The following is a 13403-nucleotide window of genomic DNA, read 5'->3' as shown; positions in this document are numbered from 1 at the left end:
AAAAATTGACAAATTACATAAAATATTCCTTCTCACCTGCCCAATGCCATGGGTTTACAATCATATTTTGTAAAAAGCATATATGTTCCAAAATGCATATGCCAGAGTGTAAAACTGAGCCCATTGATTAGTTTAAATATAAGAGATAAGCAAATATGTTTTCTTTATGGTGTGTGTGTGTGTGTGTGTGTGTGTGTGTGTGTGTGTGTGTGTGTGTGTGTGTGTGTGTGTGTGTGGGGGGGGGGGGGTATCACGGCACCATCAGGATTACTATGGAGGTAATACGTGGCAGTATTAATTAGGTTCAGTGTTACTTGGAGAATAATTGAACTAGACTGTTTTATTACTGTTTTAAAGTAAGTAACCCGAGCAACATCTGATTCAGGTTTCCATACAATCCGAACCAATGACATTTTCAGTAGTTTTCAATCATACTTGACATGACAGAGATTTGTGTGTGCATTTTGCAGTAGAATTTCCTTGAGTTGCCACATTGTCAGTCTGGTAATGTACCACAAAGTGTCGCTGTAGAGTGAAAGATAAGTCATTGAAATGCCCATTTAAGATCTTGCTCTGCCCTGCAGGTAGAACTCATAGTAGCAAAATAATGCTGTTTCTCTTGTATTACATGCGTCTCGTTGAGATTAGATTCAACAGGCCATATTTTCAAACATTTTCCTGTATTTAATTTTTTTTTTTTTGAAAGGAAAAAAAAATTATGAAAAACAAAAACCGTTATAGTCATTTAAGAATAACTTGAAATATATAACTTAATTGGTTGGTTCTAGTTTTGTAAAATCAACAGGTGGAGTTAACACTTTGAAAATATGGCCCAATATGTATTACAGAATTAAGGGATGTTATTTGGAAAATGCAGTTTTACATTTTACAAAAGAGGATTTGGTTTCTTTTGTAATTGGTATTTGTTATAGGCAATGCATCTACTGTATTTCAGAAGTCTGTAAAAAAAAAAAAAAAAAAAAATTTTGGAGCATTACGCCTTTTAAAATGTTACAAATTTGCTAAAAAGACTTGCCTTTGGAGCACACTTGACTAATACTACAGGGTCACAATGTATTATAGCAGATGTTTACCCTCTAGGGTTTTGTGTTTCTCCTTGACAGAGTAATGCTCATTGCAGAATAAGGCAGATTTTTTTTTTTTTTTTTTTTTTTTTTTTTTTTTACTGCATGGCTTCCCTTTTCAAATATGATAATATATGGTTATTGGCAGCGGGGGTAATTCTCTACAGCAACCCTAAATTCCCTTCACCTCAATTTGGAATTCACTTTTCCTCTCACCGCAACAATTCCCGCATGTCTCTGGAGACCCGAAGGTTCAGTGGGTGCTGGGTCCCGCGGTGGTGGGGTTGCGCTGTACTGGGTCCCGCGGTGGTGGGGGCACAGTAATATTCTGTAACCCAATTTATGTCTTGCATTCCTACTTGAATTTTTTCACAGTATTAAGCAGAGACAAACAATTGCATTTAAATGCATTAATCCCAGTCATTATGTAAAGTGACAGCTCCTTACAATAACATTGGTAAACAGAAGCATTTTCAATGAATGGTGTACTCCAGCTCAAGGATGTTATTTTATGTTAAAGCATACAGGCAGAATGAAGTGCATGCCTGATTTCTGCAACCTTCATTACAAGCAGCAGTTATTTCCAAAGATGCCCGTTGTGCTTTTTACTAAAGACTACATAAGAAGTGCAGTAATGTTTAGACAGGATTCTGGGAGATCCTATTTGCTGAATCATTGAAGGCGAGATGGTCTAAGTCTCAGCCTCTGCCATGGCTGTGCCAGTCTCGTCACACCCTCTTTGTTTTACCTGCTGCCTGCAGAATTCGATTCAGTAGTATACCAAATTAAATCAGTTTGCTTGCAATTGCTAAAGCTAGGTCTGTGGTGAGGTCTGTAGCTGGTGGCTGTAAAGACAGGATCTGCAATTCCAAACAGGCAGCACTTTTAAAATGGTTTCTGCTGTACCTCGAGCAACTCTCGTTAACCCCTTCAGGCAATAACTCACCGATTTAATAATAGTGGAATTTTTGGATAGATTTAATTTTTAAAGGAAAGCTTTCAGGAGGGCCAAAATCTGTTTGAATGATGCACCACCTGCATAATTTCGACGGTATCTGATCAGCTGCAAGTTGGGATTTATCTCAAACCTCTGCATTACTGTGGCACAAGTGACATCCAGCCATCTCTTCTCCATGGGCCCCTGCAGCCCAATGGGGGTGATCAATCACAGAAAACCACTGCTGCTGTCGCCTCCGCTGCTGTATCTGTTCCGTTGAAGGAAACTTGGAGAAACTGTGGTGAGCAGCACAAGATGTTGGCATCAATGTGGTTCGCTAAAAGGATGGGTCGTCGCTTGATCAGGAACATACAGAAAACCAAAAGGATACAGCTGCGCTTGTTGGTAGGTTTATCCCAGCATTAAGACCACAGAGCCGTCAGGAAAATAATTCGACTGCACTGTATGACATCATTCATTTCAAAACGGTGTTTTTTTTTTTCTCTCTCCTCTAATAAGGCTTTTAAACACTTGCTGTATAAGCTGGCATTAGCAGTCAGGGTATAGTCTATCCGCTTATGTTTTCATTCAGTTTGGAAGGAGGCTGCAGTGTGTGATGTTTGCGTAGTGCTGTGCTGGCTTTTTTTTCTTCTCTTTACTGTAATGTTTAGTTGCTAGAGCTCTGAAAGCATGCTGTAACCTTTCAGGACGGCAGTCGTCTTTTTTTATTTTTTCAGTCAACAGCTTGCAGAACTGTTCTTTAATATTCACGAGAGTTAAATGCAGTGGTGTGACATTTCAAAAATCAATATAACTGGCAGTTGTGCCTTTTTTGATGCTCCGTCTCCACACTGCACTGATTATTAACACCTTCCACACTTTGGTGCATGTTCTATATAGGCTCTTATTAAATGGCTGTATCTTTACATTTATTTTGCAGTGTCAGTGCTGCTGTCTGATTGTAATTACAAGATTTTAAAATGGTGCAATGACCTGCCCTCTCGTGAGAGACATAGCGATCTGCTACGGTATGCTGCATTGTAAATTGAAATGTCTGAAGTAACGGTATACAGTCATTTACGGGAAAGAACAGAATGAATTATGCAGTACAACAGCAGTCACAGTTTTTGTTAAATTAAATATTTATCCTTCGTTCTTCTCGCTCCCCTGGTCTTGCATTTGTTAAAGGAAGTGAATCTAGATGGAAAATAATTGTTAATGTACTACTTTGCAGTGTTTTAATAGATGTTTGAAATGTACATGCAGTAGATTTAGATTAGATTTATTTTTTTAAAAATTGAATTTAAATTGCTGAGTTGGTATTACTGTAAACGTTAGAATAAATAATCTGCCCTTTTGGAGGTTGTACAAGTAGAGTTTACAAGATTAGACCTGTCTTCAGTGTGATGACATTTGTGCTAATCATTGTGCTAATCAAAAATATGCATTCTGGGGCTCCCTAGTGGCAAAAATCTGGTAAAGCCACTCAGAGTGGAGTGGAGTGCAGGATGCATCCTATAGCCTGGAGGTCGTTGGTTGCAGTCCAGGTTATTCCATTGTCGACTGTAAACAGGAGCTCCCAGGGGGTGGTGCGGATTGTTTGTCCTTGGCTCACCACACACCAGCGAACCCTGTAGTCTGGCTGGGTGCCTGCAGGCTTACCTGTAAGCTGCCTGCAGGCTTACCTGTAAGCTGCCCAGAGCTGCATTGTCCTCAGACACTGTAGCTCTGAGGTGGCTACACGGTGAGTCTGCTGTGTGAAAAAATACGGTCGGCTGACGGCACATGCTTCGGAGGACAGCGTGTGTTCGTCTTCGCCGCTCCCGAGTCAACGCGGGGGTGGTAGCGGTAAGTTGAGCCTAAAAATAATTGGATATGCCAAACTGGGAGAAAATAATAACAAAATTGGCGATTTACTAAATTTTAAATAAATATATGCATTACATTTTGTGTCCCAACTTTGAAGTTTTTACATTTTCATGTTTTGCTTCATTTTTCTCGAATGGCATTCATATTGAGTGTATCTTTTTTTAAAGAGGCTTCAGTTTATTAATGCAGTGTTTTGAACTGTTAGCCTCAGAGCCCTGATAGTCTTGGTAATAGGGTATAGAAAAGATCAGTGGTGCATTGCTACGTGCACTACAGGAATCTCAATAGTTTTAGCAGAAAAACATGCATGTAAAACAAAGGCGACAGAAGGTTATGTTGCAACAGTAGGTTGATCTGTGAGATTGGTATCTATCTTTGTGAAATGTTCATCAGTCATTACTTAGACATGACTGATTTCTTTCTATCTGATTTGAAAGATTGATGGCACAGTTGCTGCTGTTGCTTATGCACTTAAAGCAGGTGAACAGCTGTGTATTGAATTGTAATGTGTTTGCATTTCACCAATGTGAACGGTCATCTGCATGTGAACTATGTGATGTGTACTACAGTGTATTTGATTATGTATCTACTATATTAATCAATTTTGCACAAGCCCCACAAAGCCAATTGAAAGTTTACATTGTGAAAGACTGCACTTTCGTTCAGCCATTAAGTACCATTGTTACATACAGATACTGTATAGGACAGCCTCCATACTATACTGTATACTGCTGTCAAATTTAAAAGATTAATTTAATCATTTTACATTGAGAATAAAATCTGTGCTTTATAAAATAGGAAATGTAAATGTTTTTACACCAAACTTCCTGAAAAGCTGTGTGATGTGAACTTAGAGAGCTTGCATTGTTTAAGACTCCTGCAGAACAACAGATCTGAGTTTTAGCATTTTACATTTGCAGAAATTCGCTATAAATGCAGTGTTTTTTAAAACACCAAATATTTATATTTTGTATTGCCAGTAAAAGCACCATCTTTAGGCCATCCTCTTTCTGCTCTAAAAAATTCAGGCTAAAACGCCAAACTTTCTCAGCGCTAAAAAAAAAAATATATATCTATAAATCAATTCTAATTCGGCCATGTTATACATCTACCCACAAGACCATCCTTGCAAAATTTCGTGCCATTGTTAAAATTATACGCTGCTTTAGTGTGACATCACATCCTTGGTGATTGTTGCTAGGTGGTCCTAGCAAACAGGTGATAGTAAAAGTAATTGGTGCATTTTAAAACATCTGTACAATTGTACAGTGTAGGTCAGTCATATTTTAATATAAATCAAGTTATTGCTGGTAAACAGCATGGTGCAGTGTTTTGTGGCAGACTGGAACACTATTCAGAAAGAGAGAACTGAAAAATGCAGTCTGAACACCCTTGTCATCTGTCAGCCATATCTGTACAAAAAAAAAAAAAATCACAATTCAAGAATGGAAATAAGACGCCCATTTCATAGCAATTTGAGCTGTTCCAGATTTGATGGTGACCTTAATCATTCAGACACAATTAAGATGGTTACTAATTAATGTATCTGATATTCAGGCTTCTTCTTTGCAGTAGACTAGTGTAAATGTGCTTCGCGATAACAAGAATATCAATTTTATAAAAGTTTCCCAGGAATATTTTCAACATGAGCTTAAACTAGGGCGACCACCCGTACATAATTGAGCAAGACAGTCCCGAAATATAAAGATCAAGTCCCAGTTTAATGCCTCTATATGCCTTTTTTTTACATCCAACTTTTAAGCTTGGTGAAACTTATGCAAATGAGAAAATATATGCAAGAAACGCTATGGAAAACAGTTTAAGTCGACTTTTAATAAGTTTTTACTCGCATGACAAACTTGCTCGCTAGAGGTGGTTTTATTTTTTACTTGCAGTGATGTTTTTTTCGACACTTGTATGGAAAACCTGTAACAAGCGCATTTCTTGTCCTAGCATCCTTCTTCGCTATTCCAGTGACATTAAATTGTTTAAATGATAGTTTGGCATACCATGCTAGCAAAATCTACATGGTTTCCATATTTTAAAGATATCTGTAATTCAATTTGAGGTATCTCTAAATATTTCAAGATATCCTAATGTAATTTGAGATCTCAAAATGATAATTTGGATAAAATATGGATTAAGTGCGCTGCTGCTGCAGTGAGGGGAAACTAATGGAGTGGAAGTGGATTTTATGGATCCAGAAACTGTGTTTCTAAGCTTCTCATCAGGGAGGATTCTGCTGAATCTGTACCAGACAGGGCAAGAGGTCTTTTTCTAGAGAGGCCCCTGGGAACTCCCATCCACGGTCGGCAATGGAATAGCCTGGACTTGAACCGGTGACATCCAGGCTACAGGAGCACTCCATGCAGAGCGCCTTTACTGGATGCGCCACTCGGGAGCCCCCATGTTACCATAATACTGATGTGTCCCTGTTTTAAGTGAATGAATTTGTCAACTAATGGATGAATTAAATACACTGGAGCTTGGACTAGAGTGGAAACCAGTTCTGAAATGACCACAAACCAGGCAGATACAGTGGCTTTGCTGCAGTGCAAGTGTACTTTGTAAGGTTCCTCAATGAATTGATAGCTTAAGATGGGTAACTTAAGCTTGCACTTACTATGAGGTTAACCTTTGACCTGCTGACAGATGCTTGTTCTGTGTCCAGTATGTTGAAGGTTTGTTTAAATTGTACAGCATTGATTACACTTGAAAACAACTTCTGGAAACTTTTGCACTACTGGACATCAATCTTACTGGTTGCAGTGTGCTTTGCCACAAGACCAGGACATGCAAATCTTGCTAATTGTTAACAAGACTTTTATACCATACCGAATACACTGCTCTGCAATGAGTAGCCTAAACATATTGTTTGCTTCAAAGAGGAATGAAGCATTGTATAACAAAATAAACTTTAGTTTATTTTCGACTTTGAAAGACAGATATCATCTTATCGAAGTAACACAAGCTACCTGAATTGGACTGCAATTTGAGGTTTCATAAATGGAATTATACTGAATGTCTTTTTACATCAAAAATATAGTCTTGTTGCTTGGTATTTAGTTGCCAGGCACTTTCAGTTTTTGGAATTCCTCCACCACCAAATGTAAAAGAAAATCTAATAAATCAGCTGATAAAGTATGCAGAGAATCGATCTTGACATACTGGAATGTAATGCTTGCTGCTCATTTTTAATGTCTTTCATCTTGGTTTTCTAACTGATTTTCCTGGATAAAGATTTGTAAATGCTCTTGTAATGCAAGGGATTTAAGATTAAACAATGAAGTGATAGCTGTGAGCTGAAGTTTGGTTGTGGGTCCGGAAGCAAGTAGGAATGTATGTTTAAGTCTTTCAATTAAGGGTTTGGGAGGGGGATATACAAACCTTGTGTTGGGCAATTTACAGTAGCAAAGCATTTTTTAAATAAAATTTTTTTAAAGTCTTTCACTGACACAAATTCTGAAGTGAAACGGCTGTGCATAAACATTCCAGCTACAGGAAGTGTTTTAATGGATCATCCTGCCCACGCGGTGCCTCATCTCTTTCCCTGATGAAGTCAGACAGGACTAAATGTCACCAAGACTTTACTTGTTAAATACCAGGAGTGCGAGTGCTGCTGTTTCTGTAGTCACTCTCGGCTTGATCTGCTGCTAGCATGTTCTTGAGAGGCCGTGAGTGTGTTCTAAAATGGGTGCCTGGGAGCTTTGTAAGGTAGGTTGGAAGAAAATGTTTTGCAACAGGTGTGTTTTCAATATGATGCAGGGTATATGGTAACAGTTTTATTAATAGTGTAGCAGTTGTGCTGTGAAGATTACTATTTCTTCGTTGCAGAGGTGCAATGAGCAAACAAAATCAGACAGGTACATTAGGTAATGATTGCACAAAAATGACTACAAAAGATTTAGACGTGAGTAGTTTTTCGAGATTTAGGATTATACTGTAAATTTACTCACTTCTAAATCTTTTGTAGTCATTTTTGTATTATTTTAGTATAAATACATGTTAATTTGGATTCATATGTTGTTTTTTTCTGGCTTTATGTGAACGAAAAGACACACATTCGCCCGTTTTCTCATTGGAAATAGTGATATTTTGACATTTACCTGTCCTGGTCACAAAAGCAAAGTTTGTGGGGAATAATAGCCATTTTCTATACTTTTGAGGCATAAGCAATTAGGAAATAACACTTACTACCCAGGAACAAAATAATAATTTGTTACACGGTGTTGTCAATGATCAACGCAGTGAGAGCTCTTCAGTATTGAAAGCAAACAGTCTGTTCACAAAAGCCTTCAAATGCAGCTGAAAACAACATGCATGTGGATATTATTATACAGAGTAGTATAATGCATAATAAATGCAAGAAGCAATTATTGACTCAAAACATAAAAATAACAATCAAAGAGACTGGCATCATGTTTAAAACAGTATTTTGTTAAAACTGTTTGAAGCTGTTTACCCCTTTGGAAAGCATTACGTTGGTCCTGTTAAATATTCATACACACCTCGATTCGGTTTCTCTTATGAGTGCACTATTGATTGAAGTGTTCAGAAGACCAGGATTCATTGGAAAGGAGGAGGGGGTGGATTTATGTATGCAAAATTATTGATCACTTAATAGAATATTTTCCGCATGGTTTTGCAGAAAGATCGGTCCCAGTTGTGATTTAATGGATGTGTATAATTTGGCATTATTATTTTGTAGGGCTAGTAAGGGTTTAATTAGATATACCAGGTTCAACCTTCAGATTTGACATGTGTTCAAGTTTTAAGTTGCTCTTTGTAATTTGGAACTTTTTTTTTTTTTTTTAAAGTAAGCCTACCTCCAACCAGGTTTTATATGTAGGAAATGAATAATTATAACTACACTGTTTGTTACGCTATAATATGTATTGGCATATGCAGGTCTCAATGCAGTATGTATTGCAATATGGGATCCATGCCAACTATATAACACATTTATTCTTCACATAAGAACTATTTGGTGAACCACAGTACAGTTGTGCTTTTGGTATTGTGTCACAGCACGAACGATGCATACCTCATACCAAAAAAAGTATCCCAATTCATCGATACACAATAAATTGTTACACCCTTATTAATTATACACATTCAGCTGTACAGAGGAGCATTTCTCTCCTTTGTTTTGTGGAGTACAGGGGTTGATATTCATAGAAGGGCAATAGAACACTAATATACAACACTGCACAGCTACATTTAAAAGGGAACAGTACGGGTTCGTGTTTTGAACTCTTGGGTTTCTTGTTTCCATGTATTTAGTCAGTTGGGGATGGCTGCTCTGTGTCTAGCAGCTCATTTGACACCTGTGCCACACCACATTATAAACAGCAAGGTTTCACCTTGACTTTGTTTGGCTTCACAGAATATTCATTCACTGTGGATGAACTGCAGTTTTACATTGCATTGGACAGGAATATACTGTTGGGCAAAGTCTGATGTAGAATACTACAGTGATGCTCCGATTACTCCAGTAAATCTATATTTCCACTTGCTTACTCAAATTCCCTTGTGGCTGTATCAGAAAGGATTATGTTTCAAGGGTGGTGCTGTACAAGCAAACATGAAAACTGCATGAACACATTTGTCTTTGGTGTTTTGTAGCAAATTTTTTTTTTTTTTTTTTTTTTTTTTTTTTTAAATTGGACAGGGTGGGAAATCAATAGTTATCTAAAAGCTTTCTGTATATAATGAATGAAAAAAAACTTTTCAAACAGTAAAGATGAATAAAAAAAAAAAAAAAAAAAAATAGTGGGGCAGCTTTTTCAAAGTGCTGTAGGCAGTGTGATTTCAGCTTTTATTTTGAATGCGTCTGTTGTGAACCATTGTTGGCTTTTAAGAACAGCAGTGATTGAAACCTGTTAATTTGTGCACTTGTCTTCCTTACTCAGTGCATTAGATTAGGAAGCCCCAGGGTCTTGATAGTCCCACGTCTGCAGCATCCTACCTGCTAATTGACCTCACTTCCTGGCTTTCAGGCTCTAGTTTTCTACAAACAAAAGAACAGCAGCCTTTGATCGACACAGGTCTCTGTGCACAGAGAGAGAAGGTTGGGACAGGGAGAAAAGTTGGGGCCGAATTCATTATCATGCAGCACTTTCAAAGGCACGGGCCTGGTGTTAGGAAGCTGCAAAATAAGTTCTAAAGCAGCTGGATTTGATAAAGAGGAAGATGACTGATGTTTGCAGGTAGCTGGACAGTTTTTGTAGTTATTTTTCACAGAGAGAATGCGGTTTTAACTCTGCCTGGAGCTTCTGTGAACATTCTCCACTGAGCAGCTGGTACTACCTAGAGCTGTGAACCGCCGGCACCCACCTGCGGAGAAGCAGAGATGAATTACATCTTCGGAAACAACACCCTGCTGTACTCGCGAGGTAACCGTGGCAATGCCAGCTCTGGACCATGCTCCACAGGGTACAAGCAGAAGCAGTGGGCAAAGAAAAGCTCAGCAGACGAGCTCAGGGCTGGGCCCTCTCGATGGCAGCAGCTTGTTCTGTTTTTCACACAGAGGCGGCATGGCTTGATGGACTGTATCTCTGCAGCTGCCACCTCGACACAGGTAACCGAGGGAATAGGGTTATGTCTCATCATTGTTGGTATGGTTTATTTTTTCTACCCTCTCCTTAACTTGGCACTTTCAATATTCAGTGAATCTTTATTTTATATAGTGCCTTTCATAGTGGACCACCATCACAAAGTGCTTTACAAGATAGTGAGGAACAATGCAAATACATTAAATACAGTGAAATACAGGGCATTGTACATTAAATACTAACAGTAAAAAAAAAAAAAAAAAAAAATACAAATACATTGACATTGTAGTTTTATAACTTTTTATAGTATTATTAGTGAATTCTCCCATTTTACTTACTGTAAACATGTTTGGTGCTGAAAAGATTACCCACCCTGTACAGAAGATGGAAGAAATAATTTTTAAATAAGTACAACTGCACTGAGCTGAAATAAAGCCATTCATCTTCAACCTGTGCAGATTGACAGGGGAAACAATCCTGTATATTAAATTGTAAATTAAAAAAAGAAAAACTGTGCCGATTTGCTGGTCTTCCAAAACTTGGTGCAGGGTAAGGTACACTGAACTCACACACTCAAAAATAGAAAATTCTGCCAAATTGTTGGCTGGTTAAGATTTAACAGGTCATTTTAAGAACAAAATAACGCACTTAATACACACACTCGCTCAAAATTCTACCAGATTCCTCACCCTTTTCTTTTATTATATTATATTAATATTAAGAAAAAAAAGCTACAACTTCAGTCCATGTCACATCATATGTGACTTACACCCAATCCTTAAAATGACCCCCTACATCAAACCCCTAAAGCATACCCCTCCCCCTAACCCTAAACTTAACCTCTACCCCTGAACCCAACTCACTATCAAACTAACTGTTACTATTATTTAAACAGATTCTTTTTCAGCCTCTAATGGCTACTACACCTGACACTCACCGCCCTGAACTAAAAGATAATGCACAGTAATATTTTAACCTATATTTAATAAATTCATTCATCATTTCTGTATTCCTCACTTTTTTTTGTCTCAAAATGACCTATTAAAGCTTAACGAGCAAACGTTTAGTGCATCCACATTTTCTCTGAATTTAGATATTGCAAAAATAATATTCTTTGGGTGACACCTTTCAGTGCAGAAATGTTTGGTTTTTTTTTTTTTTTTTTTCAGCTGCCCATTTTTCTGGAAGGTTAATTACTCTTTCTAAACAGAAGAATGTAGATCGTTAAGACAGTCCTCTCAATTGAAAAATAATAATACAGGAGGCTTGATTTACAAGAGACGCTCTCAGGATCCCAGCTATAATTGTGTTAAATAATTTGACTGCTGTTTTACAAAATAGGAATGGTATAGTATGTTTTTGAAGTAGTCTGCAGTTTACAACCCCGCTCTAGCCAAGGCAGGATGGGAGGACTGTGTACAGTAAGTATTGCTGCTTGCTTGATTTCCCTTTTGAGCTTGCTTGTTGCCAGTTCATAATTAGCTAATAAAGGTGTGCCATTCAATTAAGTGAGGTGATGCTATTAAATTTCCTACCCCTACTTTAAAATACACTTACTTATTTAAATCCTCAGCTAAGCTTGTTGTGGACTACTGCCTTCAGAGTTGCATACATTCTGATAGATGAAACTCAAGTTACCAGGACAGAAATGTGTAAACATACACTGCCTTTTGTTAGCTGTTAATTGCCTTCTCTCAGTGTGCTTAGGCTAAATGGCTCCTCCTGTAGTGCGAGATTACATTTCGCTTGTGCCGATTTTATTTCATTATAAATTGATGGAAGATGAGAGATAGGTGAACAGAAGTTCTGTATATGATATAGCTGGTCCACATAATGCTGCAGCTTGTAATATAATACAGACATAATGAACAGTGGCTGCTTTCTCTTTAAAGCAAACACGATCTGTACCTTTTTAATGCTCTTAATCAGCTCTATATTTTCATATATCATATACACTCTTTTGAAGTCGGTATTCTTAATTAGCTGTTAAAGTAATCAGCATGTATAACATAAAATTTGGCAGCAAGTAGTCATGATTCATTAGTCATAATATTTTCTTGCATGTTCATATCTGTCGGTTATAGTAGCTGAAGCTTTTATTTCTATCCTGTTTATGACCACCCCCCAAAGACCTGCTAGTAAGATCGTGCTCAATGCCAGTCCCTATGACCAGTTCTGCAATTAGGATAGTCCTGGGGTGGTCCTAAAAGAGATATCTGGGATCCAAATGTTATGGAAATAAAGTATTCAAGTAAGAGTTGCCTATTTTTTTGTGTTTAGGAAAAAGGCTGCATGCAGTTATGGCAAAATAGGGCTTGACCTGAAAAAAATTAGAGGTCACAATAAGAGGGACAATCATCGTGATGGAAACATGTCGTTATCTAAGTGGTTCTTCGTGCCTTACAGTAGAATGCGTGCGACAAATGCTGATATGGATGCGGTGCAATCTTGGACACATTGCTAAGTCTATGGATTCCCTGTACCGTGTTTTTAAAACATTGCAAAAGTGCATTTTTAACCAAATCATATTGTCTGCTGAGAGACAGTTGAGGCCTGCTGCCTTTTCCATTCCATTTATTAGACACACAACAGTAATGGTTTTCTTCCTAGCACTCCTTGCTAATTTAGCATAAAACAAAAACAAAAAGCCTACCTCAAATGATTTACTGTACATTACTTAACTTAATGTACCACTTTAGTAGAAATATATTATTGCATCCGAATAGCCCTCCCCTGCCTTTTAGACAAAAGAAGATAACTCACTTACAAAGATAAAAGCTGCTAATGGGGTTCTCCTGTTGAATGTATTAGTGAAATTCTAGCCTAAAAGGTGGCATATGATGAAGCATCCACACACAACGAGTTACAGGCACTGGGAATAAAGCAGTTACTGCCTTTCCTGACTGATGACTGTTAATGCTCTAATATAAGCCCTGCTCTCGAAACCCTTGTTTTACT

At 37.8% G+C, this 13403-nt stretch overlaps 1 protein-coding gene across 29 annotated transcripts in view; it reads left to right on the top strand.

The window, feature by feature from the left end:
• LOC121327141 (disks large homolog 1-like) overlaps positions 1 to 13403 on the top strand; it is a 187648-nt gene that overhangs the window by 91367 nt on the left and 82878 nt on the right. Inside the window, exon 1 of one of the 29 annotated variants that reach the window (XM_041270985.1) lies at positions 2138 to 2427. The exons of 27 other annotated variants lie outside the window; for them this stretch is intronic. In XM_041270985.1, the coding sequence (XP_041126919.1) occupies positions 2338 to 2427 (90 nt within the window). In that variant the 5' untranslated portion in view covers positions 2138 to 2337. Of the gene's footprint in view, positions 1 to 2137; positions 2428 to 9696; positions 10494 to 13403 lie in introns of those variants that run through there. One more of the 29 variants, XM_041270987.1, reaches the window with a different exon arrangement.

This window comes from Polyodon spathula, chromosome 14 (genome assembly GCF_017654505.1).
Source record: "Polyodon spathula isolate WHYD16114869_AA chromosome 14, ASM1765450v1, whole genome shotgun sequence".
NCBI classification, from domain to species: domain Eukaryota; kingdom Metazoa; phylum Chordata; class Actinopteri; order Acipenseriformes; family Polyodontidae; genus Polyodon; species Polyodon spathula.
This window is presented reverse-complemented; position numbering and strand designations above follow the sequence as displayed.